This window comes from Engraulis encrasicolus, chromosome 23 (genome assembly GCF_034702125.1).
Source record: "Engraulis encrasicolus isolate BLACKSEA-1 chromosome 23, IST_EnEncr_1.0, whole genome shotgun sequence".
NCBI lineage: Eukaryota > Metazoa > Chordata > Actinopteri > Clupeiformes > Engraulidae > Engraulis > Engraulis encrasicolus.
This window is the reverse complement of record NC_085879.1, coordinates 6,550,794-6,571,097: the sequence shown is the minus strand read 5'-3', so window position 1 is coordinate 6,571,097 and position 20,304 is coordinate 6,550,794. Positions and strand designations below refer to the sequence as shown.

The 20,304-nt window shown below is 43.1% G+C and overlaps 2 protein-coding genes across 2 annotated transcripts; both read right to left on the bottom strand.

Moving 5' to 3' along the window:
- Positions 1-5,252: 5,252 nt before the first annotated feature.
- On the bottom strand, positions 5,253-11,091 carry LOC134439884 (organic cation/carnitine transporter 2-like). Its single transcript, XM_063189794.1, has 10 exons — positions 10,732-11,091; positions 10,464-10,567; positions 8,455-8,606; positions 8,113-8,284; positions 7,568-7,697; positions 6,442-6,542; positions 6,074-6,288; positions 5,760-5,942; positions 5,537-5,672; positions 5,253-5,443 (listed from the first exon to the last, which is right to left on the bottom strand). The coding sequence occupies exons 1-10, from the start codon at positions 11,089-11,091 to the stop codon at positions 5,353-5,355; spliced, it is 1,644 nt and encodes a 547-aa protein (XP_063045864.1). The 3' UTR covers positions 5,253-5,352.
- An 8,092-nt stretch (positions 11,092-19,183) lies between these two features.
- Positions 19,184-20,304, bottom strand: LOC134440078 (solute carrier family 25 member 53-like). The gene has a single exon (XM_063190007.1). It carries the CDS (start codon positions 20,298-20,300, stop codon positions 19,347-19,349), a length of 954 nt encoding a protein of 317 aa, XP_063046077.1. The 5' UTR covers positions 20,301-20,304; the 3' UTR covers positions 19,184-19,346.

The window sequence follows — 20,304 nt, the reverse complement described above, 5'->3', positions numbered from 1 at the left end:
CAGGCACGGAGCCTTTCTGTTTCTATTTGAGTAGCATCCAACTGCAGTTTGCAGAAGGGGGCAGGTCTGGATGTTTGAGTACCCGCCCCTCCCATTTTGCATCTCGCCCCTCCTATTTTTCCTATTATGGTAGTCTGTACAGTCCCACACCATCTACTTGGAATCCTGAACTGACGAGTAGCATCCAACTGAAGTTTGCAGAAGGGGGCAGGTCTGGATGTCTGAGTACCCGCCCCTCCCATTTTGTATCTCACCCCTCCTATTTTTCCTATTATGGTAGTCTACAGTCCCCGGCGCCTGCACACTGCAGTTGAACATATTTGCTTGCTGGAAAATGACCACCAGACTGTTTGCCTCGTAACAGCTGCTGCTCAGGGCTGGACAAACAAAGCAAGCCCCTCACCACGGATAGGAGGAACTTGTAGCTTTTGGGCACAACCGTAAATCAACTCCAGGTGTCCCCCCCCCTTTTTTTTTTACCCCTTAAGGCAGTGTTTCCCAGCCAGGGATACGTGTACCACAAGGGGTACGTGAGCACACTGCAGGGGGTACTTGGAAAAATGTTATTATTATAACAAATGTATGGAGTAGTCACATCAGGACAGAGAAAGTGATATAGAACATGATTTAGGGGGTACTCATGGCACAACTAAGAGGCTTAGGGGGTACGCAAGACAAAAAAGGTTGGGAAAGACTGCCTTAAGGAGTGAACCTTCTTTTAATCTGAAGGCTATAGGAGTCGAGCTTCTTTGTTTGTTTTGTTGCTTTGTTGCATTTTTGAAGTTTAAGCGAACTACACGCAAATGCATTTCTCTTTAAATGATGATGGCATCAGTAGGCTATATGCTTTTAAAGACATTAAAAAAGAAAAAAAAGGGGGCAAGTAGAAAAAGCGTTGGAACCACTGTTAGGATAAACCAGTGCTAGGACAAAAGTTAGTTAGTTGTGAGTTAGTTGACATACTGTAGGCTTTGGTGGGTCTGACTGTTTTGACAACACAGCAGAAGGGGATTACCTGACCAGCCAATTTTATTTTCAATTTCTTCAAATGCACACATAGTACATACATAATAGGACCTAGTTGAAATGTAATCTTTCTGCCCCATGCAAAGATATTGAACAACCATGAAACTGTTAACTTGATGGTTGTTAGCAAGAGTGGTGTTGGGAGTATATTTACATGTTTAATGGGGGCATAGGAAATATTCTAACCTTTACTTTTTTTTTTGTTTACACACAAATTCTGGAATCATGTCTAGAATTCTCAAAACTACACAGAAATCCAAAACTCACTCACAACAGGCAAACCCCATCACTCCTGCAAAATAAACGTCTTGCCTAAAAACAATGTATTCTCTTTAAAAAGGTAATTTTTTGACCAATTTAAACTCATAAGAGCCACTTTCACACTAGAGTAGCCTAAATATGGTAAAACACCAGGCCTACTCAGCATGATCTAATAGACCTTATTTTCTTCAGTGTTCTCCTTACTTCAGAGGGTATATTGAGTACTATATTCAGTTTTTTAGACTCAGAGGACACAGATGTGTGAGATTTTCTGACACAGAAAAAATGCACTAATTTACTGTAACATATTGGGTAAACACATGAAAGTGATTTATTGCATCACATAGAGTAGTTTAGCGTTCAGAAACTGTGTGGAGTCACTGTATCCACTCATCTGTTCATCAATATCTCATGGTCAAGATGATGACACACAATTCTGAAAACATCTCACCCAAAGAATGTGACAGCTGTATCTCTTTTTGTCATGACCTGAGCTTGTTTGGGAAATTTAGTGAAAAGGTACACACGGCTGTCTCACCGTTAACTGAGACTGAGACGTAGTCAAAAATGTTCTAGAGACAGATTGCCCTACAGGTAGTCTGAAAAACAAAACACCGCCACACTGTTTGCAGATACCTAATCTCAGGGGTGGAAAGTAGCCTAACTAATTACTTTTACTCAAGTAGTACTTGAGTAGCTTTCATAAATACTTTGTACCTTTTAAGTATTTTTCAATAATTTATACTTTCACTTGTACTTGAGTACATTTTGACCCAAGTACTTTACTCAATTACACTGGAACCTGGCCTGAGTACTGAGTAAAAAAAAATGACTGAGAGACAAAATGCCATGCACAATAATGCCACAATCCGCCAGAAATGAAAGATTGTGCAGGATGGCACTCAGCATGTCCACTATTTTACTATCTTGTATCAATGTATTGGATGATGGCTTGTGCCAAGCAAGAGATAGAGGTTATGGAGGACGATATTCAAGAAAAATAAACATGACATTCTCAAGAGGAAAGCTAATTAAAAGTAACTAAGTAACTTTTACTCAAATTACATTTTAAGTGAAGTACTTTTTACTTTTACTTGAGTAGATTTTTAGATAGGTACTTTTACTTGTACTTGAGTAGAATTTAGGCAAAGTAAAGATACTTTTACTTGAGTACATATTTTCTGTACTCTTTCCACCTCTGCATAATATCTGGTCTCTCTTTAGTATTGCATTTAAGAGCCACTGTTTACAATGACTCTATGGCTTTGCACTGGTGTATTCTGAGATGGGATGTGTATTTAAAACTTCTGCCGCATTGTTTGCAGCAGTGAGGCCTGTCACCTGTGTGAGCGTGCTCGTGTACTTTCAGATAGTCTGCCCTCTGGAAATCTTTCCCACAATGTTTGCATTTGTGTGGTTTCTCGCTAGTGTGAATTAGCAGATGACGTGTGAGTTGGCTGCTCTGTGAAAACTGTTGACCACACTGTTTGCAAGGGTAAGGTTTCTCCCCCATGTGAGTGCGCTGGTGCGCGCAGAGACAGTTTGATGTTGAAAAACGTTTGTCACACTGGTTGCAGGGATAAGGCTTTTCTCCTGTGTGAATACGCTAGTGGAGTTCGAGACCGTCTGACGTCGCAAACCTTTTGCCGCACTCATTGCAGTGATAGAGCTTCTCTCCGGTGTGAACGTGCTGATGACATCGGAGATTTCTGGCCAGTGAATAGCGCTTACCGCAGTCTTTGCACTTATATGGTTTTTCTCCTGTGTGAATGCGCTGGTGCAGTATGAGATGTGACATATGATTAAAACGCTTGTCACAGTCTTTGCAGTGATAAGGCTTCTCTCCAGTGTGAATGAGCCGATGTGACTTGAGGCTGCGTAGACTTGAATAGTCTTTGCCACACAGGTTACAGACGTAGACCGCGTCACTGAGCTGCCGGTTCGTCCCGATGTCAGAGCTAGCCAGCATGAAGAAGACCAACTCTTCGGCGAAGGAGCTAGCCACCATGAAGAGGTCCTAGCAGGAGCCTCGATGCCGAGGATCTCGCCACACCCCATCTACAGCGGGATTCGTCGGATTGTTCATCATGCCTCCATGATGGCATTAATCCATCGCTTCGGCATCGCGATTGTGTGTGTGTAAAAAAACCATGCTTAATTCTCACTCGCTAAGCGGAGCTAAGGGTAGAATTCAATGTGTAGCCGGCTCGTTTTTCATGGGCAATACAGTAATCACACCGATGATGTCACACTGCAGGACACATTTCCCCCCAAAATGGCAAAAATTTGGGGACATTCTGTCACGGGGTGACAAGTTTTCATTCTATGTTCCCTTGGGGAAACAGTTTAGTGGCGGGATGGGGATGTAAACAAAAAAGTGAAGATGTATGTAACCAGAGAAATTAGAATACAGGAAGAATGTTCACCCTGATTGGTTCCCATTTTAGCCAGTTAGCTTTGCATGCATACTGCAGTTCCTATGAAGTGTCCACTAGTTGGCGAGTGCCGGTAAGTCTTTCATGTGGGAAAATGTATGGAATGCAAAAGGGAGCCCAAATGCTAAATTTGCAATTTCCAGTCACAAATCTCATCAACAAAATATTCCTGGTAAGCACTATTGCTGGTGTTTAATGATGGGCTGTATAGTCAAATCTTTCAGGTGTCAAGCTTTACAGCAATGAAGAAGATTTCGACCTGTACTCGCTAGCATTCCGCTAATGTTTATGGGTTTGAACGCTCATAAATTTGTTTTTTATTTGAGTTTTATGACCCAGTATATAATGATCTAGTGGCGCAAAATAATCGAAATGCTACTCAAACAAGGTCTTATTATTTCTAGCTTCGAGCTGAATATTAATATTCAGGGCAAAAAATTATAAAAAATCACAAAAATTATAATGGTAGAAAACTCCATTGACACCCATTCATTTTGCACTGGATTAGGGTTCGCCAGTTGTGGCTATTAGCTAGTTCCGTGAGTGAATACCCCATGATCTAACTCTGGGGATAATTAGAAATATTGATTACAGGTGTGGGGGCAGGAAGAGGGGAATTGTAAATGGGCTACACGGGTTGGGGAGATGTTTTTATTCCACAGAGAGAAGATTGAACGAGGTGAGCGGGTGCAGGAAGGAGGCTGCTGGAGACGGTGAGAGAGAGTGTGAGCCATGCGTGTCGGGAAGCTGCTGCAGAAGGGCATTGACGCGTTCCGGTAGCCGGCGCGGGACCAGGACCGATACGGAGAGGAACCAAAGATCTTAAGGATCTGGACACAGCAGCCTGCGAATGGACGGGTGGAAGCGTGATGGCAGATGGGCCGAAGACCGCGGCCCGGGTGCACGTGGATCTGCCACTGTGATGGATGACAGGAGAAGGAGTGCTCCCTCCCTCGCTGAAGTGCCATTTTTGTTCTGTCTCCTGGTGCCCGTGACCTACCCTTCTGCCGGACTGCAGCTGGCTCTGGTTCTGTATCTGGGATGGTATTTTAACTGAGCGCCTCAACTTGTAGCAGTGTCTCTGAACACTTGACTGGTGCCCTCCTCCGTGTGCCTAATCTGCCCTGTCTGTGTTCATTAAAGGGTCAATCTTTCTTTGGTGCATGAAATTTATTTTTGTACATACATTTTCATTTGGGAGGGTTGTAGCTTTCATATGAGTGACTTCTGAAGCCAAGTGATTAATTGAAAGTCAGGTTATTAGCTGTTATTCCAAACAGATGGATAGGCGACAACTCTTTTGGAGACGGGTGTATTGCAGCCCAGGTCGTCAGATTTCGCAAGAGACCTGACCTCCTGGGCTGCATTCAGTGTGAACTTTCAGGAAGTCAATAGGGGGCGGGGCGCTCCTATGAAAATATTCAAAGCCACATGGTGCTCCTTGAAGTTGACACAAGCAGCCCAGGTTCAGTTCATGTCATATTTTATAGAGTTGACAGAAGATGATCAATTTCAGTAGTGAAATACAGTGTGTAAGGACCATTGAAATGTATGCCAGGTCTACGGATACCAAACAGTTGGTGCTGAATGTGTAAAAAAAAGTCTCCAAATTTGGCAGCAGACAGCCTCATCATATTGTGGATGTTTTTTCATCCCTCAAATGCTGCTGCACATCTTCATCCAGACCATTTGTTTCACTAAACCTCTTCTTGTGGCTACACCTGAAAAATAAATCAGAAAAACAACCTTTGGTGAAATAATCTATTATCACCACAACTACAATGGCATGGCTTAAGCATTGTGGCCCTACTCACCACTGAAGAGGTTTGACTTGGCTAATGACTTCTGGGAGCTTTTCACCTTTTGTCTCTGGTAACAACAGGCTCAGACAGCCAGAGAATAAAGACATTGTCCCCATCAGAATAAAAGGTAGCGTCTTGTTATATGTGCCTAAAAGGAAAAAAAACAATATTATGCACATATGTATTGAGCAAAATAAATATAGAGGACATATTAACCGTTTATCAAGATATTTACCAATATGGGCAATGTACGGCGAGGAAGCACTGCCGACCCTGGCAGCCATGTAGCAAACGCCAAATCCCATATTGCGCACAACGGTGGGGAAGAATTCCATGGAACAGATATTGACGAATGCGTAGGCCCCGGTCACAACCAATCTTCCTGTCATTGCCAAGGTGACAGTCAACCCACTGAGCTCTAGGACACATAAAGAAATGGACCACAAGATGTTTTTAGGACTAAAATATATATATTTTTAAACCAGGACAAAATAGAAAAAAACATGTGAATGGAGAAAATGTGGTGTCCCTAAGCTTAATCAAACAAACCTTGAGGCACAAGCTGTATAAGCAGCAGCAAAGCACCTCCAAGAAGAAGAAAAGATGATAGAATGATGCGTCGAGGAGCATAACGTGCGGTGAGCCATATAAAAGTGTAACCAATGTATTCTGTGGCAGCAGAAATGAGGCAGTTGCGATAAGGATCCCCATCCAGATTGGAGGTGTTGAAGGAGAGGCCATTGTATGTCAGGGATATGGTTGTCCTGTAGAATTGTATTATTGTAAGACCAATGCATATATGCCATTGGACAAAATAAATACAATGACATTTAATTTTACACAGTATAACACTGAATACACTGATGTACTCTAGCATTACACAAAACAAACTCAATGACACTTTATGAAAAGCTTACCAGATGGTGATGTTTATGACTGTGATGTTTCGCATATTTACAGTTTTTATGAGGTCCAGCCAAGTGAACTTATCCTGACCACTGGATTCACACACAGTTTCCTGAAAAAGACATAATAAAGACTTTTAAAAAAAAAATGCTATTTAAATGGCAGAAAATAGAAGCCCTCAAATGTACTTACCCTACTCTTAATGATTCCAAAGTACTAATTACTTAATTAATATGTCTATGCCATGGCTGTATTTCATACTGCTGTCTCAAAAAATATATATACACACGTTGAATCATATTACAGATATGTTATTGTTTTATCACCACCTATTCTCAAACTGACCCATTCTGGCAGCCCGGATATCCTGTGGTCGCATGTACTGTAGTACACACTGAAATGGGGGTGGTAACAAGGTGGATAACAGGAAAGTCTGATGCTGGATCTCAAATAGTGCACTTGTGCATTTCAGTGTTCATGTTTCAGTGCACATGGCGTATCAGTTATGCACTGAAACATAGTGCCCGAAGAGCTCAAGAGCACCATTTGAGACGCAGCATAACTAAATGCTGCCCTTCATACAAGTCAATGACCAGGACTAGGCTTCTAAATTCAGCCAATTCAGAGTAACCACCATATTTAACACTGGGGCTCTGAACGGCTCTGAGCTGGTGCCAGTCGGCTCTGACCAGGATCTGGAAATGGCGCATGGATCAACACTGATGTTATTGGATCTCATCTAAAAAGAGTGTATTCCCCAGTCCGGATAGTGGTGACAATGTACCTAGCTTGCTTGCCACTCACACAACACAAAGGAGCGATCTCTAATCAAGATTTGTGGAGGCACCCTAAATTGCATCATTGGTTATCTAATAACAGGAACTTTTTTGAAAAACAACAATTTGACATTGGTCTTCATTTATGGTAATGAGGTATGACGGGTCAGCGACAGCCTCAGCAGTCCCTCGGAAAGTCAGAATGCTCGTATTGATGCCGAGCTTGGCTGTGTGGCACCTGCAGAACTAGGGTCTAAATTTCTACTAGTAATGACCCAGATTACCAAACAAAGAGCAACGAGACTGTACCAAATCACTCATTACGCAACTGGTTTCTGGTTCGAGTCACCTCAGTGATGGCCCTGTGTTCCAGCTGGAAGATGTTCTCTGGGGGAGTGATGCCGTTCCTCTTGGCAGCAGCTCGAATGATGGCCTCGGCCTCCTGCAACCGGCCCTGAGTGATGAGCCAGCGGGGAGACTCTGGGATGAACCTGAGGGGAACAGAATCACATGCTTTCAGTATGGATTCTAAAACATACAATGGATTGGTGACCCTACCGTGGCCTAACAGTAGGTTAGTGGGCTGGTGAACCGGGTTCGATTCCTGCCAGGGTCATCTGGTCGTTGGAGGAACAGCACCTACCCACGAGCCATCCATCACTTGAATATGCACTAGCACATTACAGTTACTCCACTACCTGGCCTTACCTACCTATGGAATCTATTATCTAACTATGGAATAATACTTTATCAAACATGTGTGTGTGTGTGTGTGTGTGTGTGTGTGTGTGTGTGTGTGTGTGTGTGTGTGTGTGTGTGTGTGTGTGTGTGTGTGTGTGTGTGTGTGTGTGTGTGTGTGTGTGTGTGTGTAAACGTTCATGCGTATATGCGTGCTAGGAGACCTACCAAAACAAGGGGAGATATAAAAAGCCAATCAGTGACAGTCCTATCTGCAGTGTCCTCCAATCCCGAATGAAGTACGCAAAGAGTGGCAGGATGGCATAGCCAGTGGCGTAGGTCAGACAGATACCCAGAATCCCAAAAGTCTCACGTGCTGATTTAATGAGGAGCTCTGAGCCTAGCAGACAAAGGAAAAAATATCAGCAATTATAGTGGCCTGTATTGCTATATGTAAGGAAATAAATGATTTGGGAGAAAAAAACAACATCAAGGATTATTAGACTGCGTCAAAGTTTGTGAATTTTCCTGAGTCTCTGACACAGTGGTGTTTGAGCAATGCTGACATACCGAGTACAAAGCAACTGGACGCAGAGGCACACATGACTCCAAAAACAAAGTAAACCACACAGAACATTTCCCAGCTGATAGAGAAAGCCAGGAGTAAGCTGAGGAGAGTCTGCAGGGTCTTTGCAGAGAAGAAAGTGATCTTCCTGCCATACCTGGGAAGCGATATAAACAGAGAGATTAAATGTGTTATGAATATGATTGGTCATTATTTCTGGAGCCATCAATTTGAGACACAATTATTGGTGGGAGGAGTTAACCTCTGTTGCAGTCTCAAATATTCAATTGATTTTACCCAGTCACTTAGCGCTTGCTGAGTAGTCGGTTGTTTGACAACAGGAATATTCTCTCTCATGTCATGTGAAGGGGAAAGCTAAAGCCTCGTTCACACACGTCGCTGCTGATAGTCACTCGCTCAGCGAACAAAGTCAATAGAACGTCTATGTGTTCCAGCGAGACAAGGAAGCGAGTAGGCGAGTAATGTACAAGCGATGCGATGCAGGCCCGTAGCCTAGGGGTGGAGGGGGATCTTTTGATCTGGCTCCCTGCTCCAATGTTTCCCAAATACACGAGCACACTAAAAATATTTTAATTTAGGCATACTTTATTCATTATAAGTTTGTCGCAAGTCTGTTGTTGCTGTCCTTAATTGTTTGTCTGTTGCTCCCCACTCTTAACATAAATGGACATGAATTGCTTCAAATGAGCTATCTCCCCACACAGTGTCGGCCCAGTGTTGGCTCAGTTACTGCTATCTGACAGCTATTGTCTATGAAATGGCCTTCCAGTCAAAGTGGGATGCAACGTAGTTGGGGGGTTCGAGTGGGGGTGGGGGATGGGAGGGGGGGTTCAAACGAACCCCTCAAACCCCCCCTGGCTACGGGCCTGCGATGTGGCGGATCCCGAGTTGAGAATAATTTAACTTCGAGCGAGGTGAGTAAGCGAGTAACCATTTTGGAATGCAGAGTTCAGTACTTCTCGCCTGTGCATTGGCAATTAAAGTCGCGGGAATGTTTAGCGAACGTTCCATGAGAGAGTGGCGAGTAGGCGAGCGAGCAAGAAGCTAATAATTAGTAGTGATGTGTGTGAACATAGCTTAACAGGTGACAAGACCAGGCTACTCTGCTCTCACTTCTAATTCACACCTTCCTGTGTGAGTCTTTGTTCATACTATGAGGGATATGATCCAGGCCCACCTCTGGTGATATGTACATCTACAGTGACTAGGGCTGTAACGATACACTCAACTCACGATTCGGTTTGTATCACGATTCATGACCTACGGTTCGATACACCCCACGATTTCACATTTGCCAACATTATAAACTTTATGAATAAAAACTATGATGGTTTATAGGTAGAATAGGTTACAAGAGGCTATTAATACTTTTAGAAAAGTTTCTATATAATAATGATTATGCTTGGAAGCACTATCACTTCATATCATGTGGTTGTTTTCTGGGCTGATGGGTATCAAAGCGTTAAAAGGACGTATCACGATACTGTCTCCTTATATCGCGATACAGTATCGTGACTCTGTGTATCACGATTTCTCGGTTCGATACAATATCGTTACAGCCCTAATAGTGACTATAGATCTATTGGGCACAGTCCCTGGTGCTGAACAAAAAAAATTAATGCTTTTTGAAAAAAAGTTCGCACACTCCTTTGGATTTTTTCTTCTTTTTCTTTTTTTTCTCTTTTTATTCATTCATTGGCATGATGACTTTTCAACCTTTCGGTCTTCCACAGATTCCGCAAGACCGCAATGTCGAAACGCTGTCATGCCAATGAATGAGTAAAAAGAAAAATAACTTAAAGAAGACAAAGTGTGTGAACCTTTTTTCAAAAAATCCTTGCACATCATGCCTGAACTGAAAGATGAAATGCATTCAAGCTCCAAATAGCTCTAAACTGAACTGATTTGGGTCGCCAACCCAAGAACGAATTAGAATGTGTGTGAACATGAATGAAACCAGTGTATGGGTTAAAAAAAATCATTTAGGCCTCACCTGTCTGAAAAAATGCCTGAACAAAAAGAACCAACCAGCATTCCAAAGAAGAACACAGTTAATGTGAAGGGAGCCTTCCATGCATCATCACACACCAGATTCCACTGTAGAAGATAACGTCGAAATCAGAACAGGCAAATAAGTGCAAGATCACATTCATTTTAAATCATATATGTTGTTTTATTTATTGTGCCACCTGATGACATAAATAATATGATCAAATATTTCTTAACCAGTTCAAACATGGAATTTAAGGTCATAGACTCACCTCAGTGACAATAGTGGACACATATCTCTCCTTACTAAACACCCATCCATCCACACAGCCCTCTGTGTCATTGCTGTAGGCAGAGTCAGAGTCTTCCTGTTCAACATAGCGTCTGCAGCGACTCGGGATGGTCTTCCCTTTCAGCTCCTCAGTTGGGATGGACAGATTGTAGCCCAGTCCTCCATAGCTGCTGTTCATGGATAGAACCCTACAGTGATGATGAGTAGTGTCTCCCACAAAGACCATGGAAAGAGACATGTATCCATTGGGAATATAACTCAGACTTAAGACAATGAAAATCAGTCTCTGAAAATGACCCCATTCTCCTAAAAATGTGATGGCTTCCTCATAATCCTTCATCTTGACATACCAGTGAAGTACAGCTCACTAGGAGTGTCCTCAGCAAGGATCCCAAGAAACAGAAACAGAAAAAAAGAGGTGGAGTTAGAATTGGCTTGACAGTTACAGTCTTGATTAGTCTGTAAACAAAGCTGAGCCTTTGATGAGCCTGAGAGCAAATTGAGTACAATAGATTACACATCCATATACATTTAAAGAGTGAAGGTAATGAAGGCACCAATACCATATCCCAGATCATACAGGCTCATTTAGCAGTCCTGCCTGGGCATAAACCTAAAGGTAAGATTCCTCAACAGTGCCATGAATGTAGGTACACCTGGTTTGCAGAGCAACTCAAATTTGCTCTAGTAGGCCCAACCTCTAGGTCTCTTCGGGAGAATTCTGAGACAGTCATTGTGAGCTACTTTCAGCTTGAGCAAGCTCTCCTTCCTGTATGTAACCCAGAGTGGAGCTGTGTTAAGATATGACTTGGCCTGCCAAATGTGCCTGCTCTCCTGTTCTCCGGCTAGATAGTCCATGCCTCCCATAATTTTTTTGTTTGCTCATTAGATTTCCACCAAATGTTGTGTGCTGACAGTCTATAATAGGTATGTTAACTGGTTGATTTTTGGATATTTTTAAGATGCCTTTGAACACTTTCTGTTACTTTTAAAGGCGTAGACTGATTTGCATTGTGCCTCCACAGGGGCATCAGAAATGACACTTTGGTGTGGAGTTCCACCCACTTTTATTCATGATCTCTCTCTGTGTGTGTGTGTGTGTGTGTGTGTGTGTGTGTGTGTGTGTGTGTGTGTGTGTGTGTGTGTGTGTGTGTGTGTGTGTGTGTGTGTGTGTGTGTGTGTGTGTGTCAGGCACTTTGCTCAGGTTACCTCAAATTGCAAGACATCCCCACTCCACCATTGATTAAGGGTAAAACACTATTTTGTCATCCCAACCCATCAGTGGTCAACAGTGTAGATGCAAGGCTCCATAGAGTCTGGCAATTTGATAGGCAGATTAAAGGAATTTCAATATCTCTGTGTGTTGCCAATTCACTTGAACTGAAGGTTTAAAAGGACCATTTGGTCCATTGTCTTATTTCTCAAGACAGAATGAAGGCCTCTGTTTACCTTTGGCCTTTGTAAAGTTAAGTGTCGAACACCCACTGTGCAGGCAGCCCCATGTTGACCACACTCACAAGTCAGTATTTTGAAATGGTAATATAACTACTTATTATAAGGCAGTGGTTGACAAACTTTTTCTGCTGTGGCACCCTTTTAGACCTAGGATTTTAACATTTTAAATTAATATGAAATGTAATACTAAATGTGAAACCAACATTTGAAAATTGTTAATCACCCAGATTTGAGATTATGTTAACTGTCAACCTGTGGTCTTCCGTTTTCATGCAAAGTCCCTCCCTTCTCTGTGAACCCCCTGCAGTACCTTTGTGATCACCCCCCCCCCCCCCTCCCCAACCCCCAACACGTGGGCAGCTTACTATGCTGCGCCTCTGTAGGACACCATTTCTAACCATGCAATATTTTCAGTCTAGATTGCATTTCTGACTACAAAGTGCCAGACTAACTTAACTATGGAACTGGGAATCCGATATTACTTGTTGTGCACGATGTGCAATCATGATGCTACCATTGCATTTCAAACATGTGCAAACATGTTGCCATTACATTTCAAACACTGCGTGCATGACTGGCTTACCTTTTTGGTTGTCAACCTGCTCGTTGTAAGAACATCCTTGTTGGACATCCAACCATTCACACATCCCTTTGTGTCAGTACTGAGTCTTCCTGATCAGGATGATCTCTGGAGGATCTCTGGATGATCTCCCTTTTCAGCTCCTCAGTCAGGATAGACCAGTCCAGTCCAGTTCAGTCCTCCATACTGTTCCGGTATGGAACTCCGCTGTGATGAGGAGGAGTCTCCACTACGATGACCATGAAGAGGGATGCGTCATGTATCCATTGGGAATGACACTTACATTTCACTGAAAGGATATCAACGTGCAGGAGTGGTTGGACATGTGTTCTGTAATGTCAGCATATCCAGCTCTCTGACCTATGACCATTGTAAAACAAAAGTTTGCATTGTGTGTACAGTGAATTGTGCATACAGTGCATACAGTAGTTTACTCTAGTTCACTGGTGAATGTTCTTGGCTTGTGAAACACTGTTAGTATGATAGACGCACAGTAAAGACTTGACATGGCAATGGCCAACTGGATTAGTCCAGAGATCAACAAAACATGACAGTGACCGTATGAGGATGCTCTTTGCTTTGCAGTCAGCACTTTTGGGTCATCATCCTACCTTGTGAAACTATTCTCATTTGTTTTATGAGTGCAATATGGAGTACATCCAAGATGTGTTTACAGCTCACAGTAATAAAATGGCCCTGACTATCTGAAGAAAGCCAGATTAAAGTGACACTGGGAACCAGGCATTCATTTTTGTCATAGGGGAGGTCGATCTAAACAATTTAATATACTATCAAAAGCTTGATGAAGAGCTGGTTTAGCATCTGGTGTCGACATGGTGGATCTGTATGCAACATGCAAGTTTCTGTTTGCCTTATCATATGTCTTGCCCTCCTCCCTGTTCTGTGGTTGGGATTCCAAACTAAGGTCATGATTTCTGTCGTTAGGCCCGATCGATTTTGTGCAACGTGCCTGCATGCGCATGCAGGCAGCAATGCATTCTGGATGAAAATGTTGCATGATGGTTAGCATACCATCAATCTGGTTAAAAATGGCTTGAGGACAACAAAGCCAGTGTTTTGGAGTGTCCATCACAAAGCATTAATCTATGGGCAGAGCTGAAATGGCATGTGTGTGTGAAGGGCGGCCTAAAAGCATGGTCCAGTTATACAAGTTCTGTCAGGAGTGCTTAAAAGAGAATACTAAAACATTGTCTAAAACTATCCCCAGACGTTATGTTGCCCATTCACAAGTGTTACCTTTTTCATGAATGCTTACCACCACCATCAAATTCTAAGTTCATCAAAACTATGACTGAGTACTATTATTTATTTTGCTTTGTTATTAAATAGTGCTAGTTAAGGACACTAAAACAAATGCCAATGCAGCAGAAATGCGAGGATCAAGCAACCATATGACACTGTCAGTGTTCTTGAATATGTGGAGGAAATCTGGTATATAGAATGACAGAGTAGTTAGTGCTTGCACCTAAAGGACAGTAAAAAACGAACCGTATATTATACTACTTGCATTATACTGATATTACTATATATTACTTTTATATACTTTTATTTCTATTATATTTGCATGTTTCAGTTCTTACTTTTAATAATTCTCTTATGTTGAACGGAGACACAGAAACTGGAGTGTGTGTGTTAGTGAGGGCAGCTACGCCTAACAGAAGAACAAAGTCTGGGCAGTTTGTCAAGTGCCAGGGCCTGGTCTTTCTTGGGTCACTATGACCAGAGCAGAACTTAGGGAGAAAGTGTGTGTGTTAGTAGCTGCACCTGACAGAGGCCAAGTCTGGGCAGTCTGCCAAATGCAGGTGTACATCACTGCTTTGACGGGGAGGCTTGTATGTGGGCATGTGTGTGTGTGTGTGTGTGTGTCTTAACTTACACGCCTATGCCTTAAAGTAAGGAGAAGAAAAACATATTAATTAGTACATTAGGTTAGCGTTAAATTGGTTCTTATTAAAACTCTATTTATGAAAAAAAGATAAAGGTGGTTATCCCTAGATATGACCATATACTAATAGAGAGTCCCTCTCCACATACAATGTGACTGACTGAAAGTCCAAGTGAGGCCAGACCGTCGCTGGGAAGTTCCCACTGTAAGAGACCAGGGGCACGACGACCTAGAAGATTAGGGAGTGAAGATGCCTAGGTGCCTAGGACCCCTTGGATGTTCAGAAGGGTGACAGCTATAGAAATACGACTTTAGCAATTAAAACTGCTTTTGATAGTGGTCTACCATAAAGTATCTTCATGACAGCTAGCAACAGATGTTGTTAAACCGAAACTGCCTTGCTTGGGTGCATCCGTGTGCCCGCGTTAGGAGAAGGGGCTACGGTGGCTCCAAAAGAACAAAACGGGAGTTTCCCTGTCCATGTAGGATCAAACGTAAGGTACATATTGCAACTTCGTTAGGTCTGGACATAAGTTATAGATAACGAAGTCTAGGTGACAGGTCTGATACCAGCTCCCAGTTTTAATGAAGAAAATGATTTAAGCACCAGAGGCGTATCTAGCCACCAGGCAAGACCAGCAGCCGCTTGGGGCCCCCAAGCTCCTAGACAGTGAATAACAGCCCATACTGTACTACAGTAGTGGTGATTTTGGTGCAAATGTTCATTCTTTTGCACTTTCGCTTGGGGCCCCATCTGAACCTAGAATCGCCTCTGGAGAGCACATGATGTCACTGTTCAAAACTAATTAAAAACCCAAAAGGCCCTTTAAAGATTATTCTTTTTGGAAAACTCCCGTCAATAAATCCACGATTGTAAATTTCCCCGACATCTCATAACGTCATCTGATATTTGATTGGCCGAGAGGTGGTCAATCCAGGTGGACAAAGGACAGGGATTGGTCAGGTGTACAAGATGCCCCATACCTGGGAGCATAAAAGACGACCAGTCCAGAGCTCGAGAGGATTTTTGCCAACGGAGTCCCAGAGACAACCTGACGCATCTCCTCAGTTGATCAACTTCGCGGTTTGCTGTCTGGCTTTGCAGTAAGTAATTCTCGACTTTGGTTTTGTGGGACTTATTTTATTGAAAAAAACGTAGTCTCTGAGGAAAACTTAGCCTCCGGAGAAAACTTTGGTTTTACAAAAACTTGTCTTGCTGAAATGTTTTCAAGTCTAAGATGTATTTCATTGGAAACTTGTACGTTGAACTTGCTTGTACGATGTCCCTAACCTGAGTCGAGTTAATAAAAGTCTATTGATTGAATTGTATTCTAACTTATTCCTATTTTACCCCATACTCACATGGCCTGGTGATTGACACATCGATTGGAAACCACGACAAAACCAAATTATTTTGTAATAAACACCAATCACCACCATAAACCACCATTACAAACAACAAAAATAAGGATATGCATGTGGTCAAAAATGTCTGGATTTTAAAATAATGGATTCCAACAAATATAGTGAGGTATGTTTGTGTTTAATTGTATTCCATAACGCTTCTGTGTTACACACTGTATTTTGTATAACTATAGAGCAGTTGTATATTGCTCCATTTGAAAAAAAGGACTTTTTTCATATTAAGGCTATAAGAGAACCAACATTGGGTGAGACAAACAAAGTCAATACTGACTGAAACAGGAAACCCTGAGAAGTACAACAATAACATCTTGTCAACATTTCTGACAGGTGCTACATGGACGTCTGTGGATATTGGCAGACAGAGGACTAAGTGACAGGGCCAGGCTACCTGTCCTACCATGTAAACACTCGTGACAGTAGTTTGGTAAAGCACTTCAAAAGGTGAATAGATGATGGTAGATGAGGTCCATAGTTGTGAACACCAGATACCGTATTGACCACTTGTACTGGAATGAATGGGCAAAGCTAGATTGCCACCATGTTTGGCCAGAGGATTCCTTTGTAACACCCACCAACGTAATAACTTCCCACCAACATAATAACCTGACCAAATGCACACTTTTTTTTAATGACATGTTATTACGTTGGTGGGAAGTTATTACATTGGTGGGTGTTACAATGCTACCATGGTGGCAAGAAGATACACATATTATTCGGTAGGTGGCGGTGACGTTTATGAAAAATATCAGTACACCGTCCCAAAACGGTGGTGCCCAGAGTTAGGCCATGCCCAAAGGCTGAACATGGCATCTAGTAGGCTATTAATATGGTTGAGTTCAAGTTTGTCCATTATGCATAATCTGATTAATCATTCAATTACTGAATACAGGCATTGCTGAACAACCTACATGTATAGGCCTACAATATACAGTATATAGGCTATATTTTCTTTAACTGAGCAACATTCTTTAATGCTGTAGCCAAGGTCATGCACAATAACAGGACATGCATCACCAGGCAGTGACTCACTGTGAGGTGGATAAATGGACAGGCCCACTGGCTCCAGGCCCCCCTTGTAAAATTGTGAAGCTTCCTCTAAGAGCGGACCGTGAAGGACCTGAAAAGTTATCTAAAGAACCTTCTAAAGTTCTGGTGAAGAATCACAAAGTAATCAAATGTTTCTCTAAAAACCTTTGGGTTCTGTGAGGAAGCGCCAAAACACATTAAATGTAAAAAAAGGAAAAACTAGTAGCCCCATCCATAGAGAAGCTCCATCTGTTCGTGGTTTCACTATAGGTACAACATGACCACTGACATAGGAATGATTCAACTTACACTCACAAGTGTGTCCGTCAGTAACAATGTTGATGGTTGTGAAAGAAGTAGGCTACTCACTGCCTGCTCAGTCTTTGGTCCAACATTTGTAGGCTAGATAAAAACAATGCCAAATTCTAAAGGCAATATTTTGACTGAGGTCAAACACACCAACATAATCTTCATGTGGTCAACTTTTTGTTTTGTCATCATAGGTCTATTCTCTGAAGTAATTTCTGTTCAAGTGGAAATTTGCAGTACAAGATACAAGACAGTGCATGTAGAGTAGCCTCAGGGCTCCAGAGTGCGACCAATTTGGTCGCATATGCGCCCATTTTTTTCAATGGTGCGCCTAAAAAATATTTTTAGGCGCACCGGTGCGACCAGCCATCAGTAGAACAAAATCAATTACCAAACAACCGTTTTAATGGACATAAAATTAATAGTCATTCTACAGAAGTGGCCCATCATCACACAATAAAGCGTGTCGATGCGGTCATTCCTTCAACTCCGCTGAACTACCGGTAGCTTTCTCCCCCTTCCTCGTTCAGAGGCAGCCCGACATTTCAGAATAGAATGTTCAACTTCGCTCAACTATCCGAGTTCACATGTGCCAGCGAGTTTTGCAATGGGCGAGACAGTTACAATCACGGTAAAAACAGCAAAATGACTTGAGGATATTTTAAACACGAGAGAGTCACAATCACGGGGAAAAACTAAATGGCTTGAGCGGATATTAAACATTGGCACACAAAAACGCAGACGGGTGCGCGGATAATTGCCCGTTTCAGTCGTGTGCAGAGCTGGCCAATCAACAGGTGACGCGCTAGTCTGTCGGAACTTCTGTGAGTTTTTTGATAGCGACTAGGACAGGCTACATACTGCCTATCAGTCTGCAAGGCATCGTTCATGCACCTCGAGACAGCACGCGATAGAGGGAGGGAGAGAGAGAGAGAGCGAGAGAGAGTGAGCGAACGAGCGCACTAGTGCTGTCGTGTCTGTTCGTAGCGCTTGCTAAGATACCACAATCATTATGCAGAGGGAGAGCGCTCAAAAACGGGGAAATAGACGAAACCCAATTCACCTCAGATTCCACTGTAAACATAGGCTAGGCTATTTGTGTCTAATGATTTTAAAAATCATTACATTTTTAGCAGGGTTTGTTTAAAAAAAATCTATCTATCCATCCATCCATCCATCCATCCATCCATCTTCATATTGTAACTCTGTGCTTGTGCCGTGTGCGTAGCCTTATTTCAGAAAAGGCTGGTATGTTGATCTTACTAGTCAAACACATACTGACTAAAAGGCTACTAATTTGGTCTTTTCTACCAGCCAAACTGCTTGTAGCCAAGATGTGTTAGTTAGGTAGCCAGTAGCCTACTGTCATGTCTTTTATAAGGAGCACATTTGGAAGACTAACCTATAGCACATGAAAGGCTCCAGGTCTTTTAAAATAATAGAATAATAATAATAATAATAATAATAATAATAATAATAATAATAATGATTATTGTTGCTATTATTATTGCTATTGTTATTATTTTTAATAATTATTTTTTAAAGCTGAGGTGCGTGTGTGTATGGGGTGGTGAAAACATTTCGGTGCACCTAAATTTTGTGCTGGTGCACCTAAAAAAATGTTAAGGCGCACCAGTGCAACCAGTGCAAAAAGTTAGTCTGGAGCCCTGAGCCTAGTAGGCTACAGTCTGACATCATTATATTTGGTGCCCACCCCTGCAAGTAGGCCTACACTGATGCAGAGGAGTCTGGAGAAGTAGCTGGGAAATGTATGGCACCCAAGTAACAGGTCACTAGATCGAAGCAGCACTTCTCTGTAATAAAGAGCAGCCGTATCCCGTTCAAAACTATAGTCACAATCACATACACAACACAGCCGGGATGTGCGTTGGCATCAGGTGGACGAGCCTCTCTCCAGCCGGTCATAGATTGCGGTGGTTATTCCCCAGCTGACACAGGAGCGCAGAATGACCAGCGAGCCGCCCCGGTACAGGAGAGCCACGCTCCGGTGACGCGATGCCCAAAGCCGGCGGGCACATGCCCTCATCCCTTCCCTTGAGTTCTCGTCTCCCACTCCTGCCTGCATGTTGGCTATCAGCACCGAGAGAGGATACAGGGGCAAGCTTATAACCAAGGAGTTGACCGCCCCCGAGACGAACGAGGAGGCAGTTGGGGAGAGACCCTGTTGGTCCAGTGCGTCTCTCACTGGATTTTTCAAACCGAAGTAAAGCCCGCTTCCCAGGGCGTTACGAACAGTTATGAGCAACAAGGCTCGGTAGAAGCCACGAGATAGCGGTTCGACACTCAGACGAGACACGGCGCTCCACTGAGTTGGCAAGCGGGTGTCGTTTTTGCCGTTCTGTAGCACATTCTGCACACGCTCAAAGGGCGTGAACACGACCGCTTCCACCACACCGGTACCCACGCCTGCTGCCGCCTGGAGGAGAGGCCTGGGAAGATGCTGTGCTCCCAGGCTGGAGGCGCTGCGTTGCAAGGTGTCCTGAACTCCGAATAGCAGCGTGCCCTGGAGCGTTCTCACTAATAAAGGGGGAGCCACGCCACGGTAAAGCTTCCGGAACCCCTCGCTGTACAGTTGTGCCACGGCCTCTCGCACCACCGTGTTGTGCAGCTGTTGTCGGAACACAGTCTTGTACAATGGGAAAGTGGCGATGGTTGTCAGTGCTGACACAAGACTGGATGTGCCGCCATGCAGGAAACTGCGCAAACTGGCCGCAGGGATTTTGCCGCTCATTGCTTGATCATCTTTCGTCGCAGCTTCCTGCCCCATCTTCGACTTGACAGATTTCGATACCCCTGTAAGAGGCGGAAATGAGTCTGCGTAATGCATACAT

Bases quoted from the DNA above. Each gene is read 5' to 3' on its own strand.
- LOC134439884 (XM_063189794.1), bottom strand. From the start codon at position 11,091: ATGAAGGATTATGAGGAAGCCATCACATTTTTAGGAGAATGGGGTCAT. The intron at 10,568-10,731 runs GTGAGTCTATGA...TATCTTCTACAG, and splicing joins TGTCCACTATTGTCACTGAG to TGGAATCTGGTGTGTGATGA. The intron at 6,543-7,567 runs GCCATCACTGAG...TGTCTTTTTCAG, and splicing joins TCTTCCAGCTGGAACACAGG to GAAACTGTGTGTGAATCCAG.
- LOC134440078 (XM_063190007.1), bottom strand. From the start codon at position 20,300: ATGCATTACGCAGACTCATTTCCGCCTCTTACAGGGGTATCGAAATCT.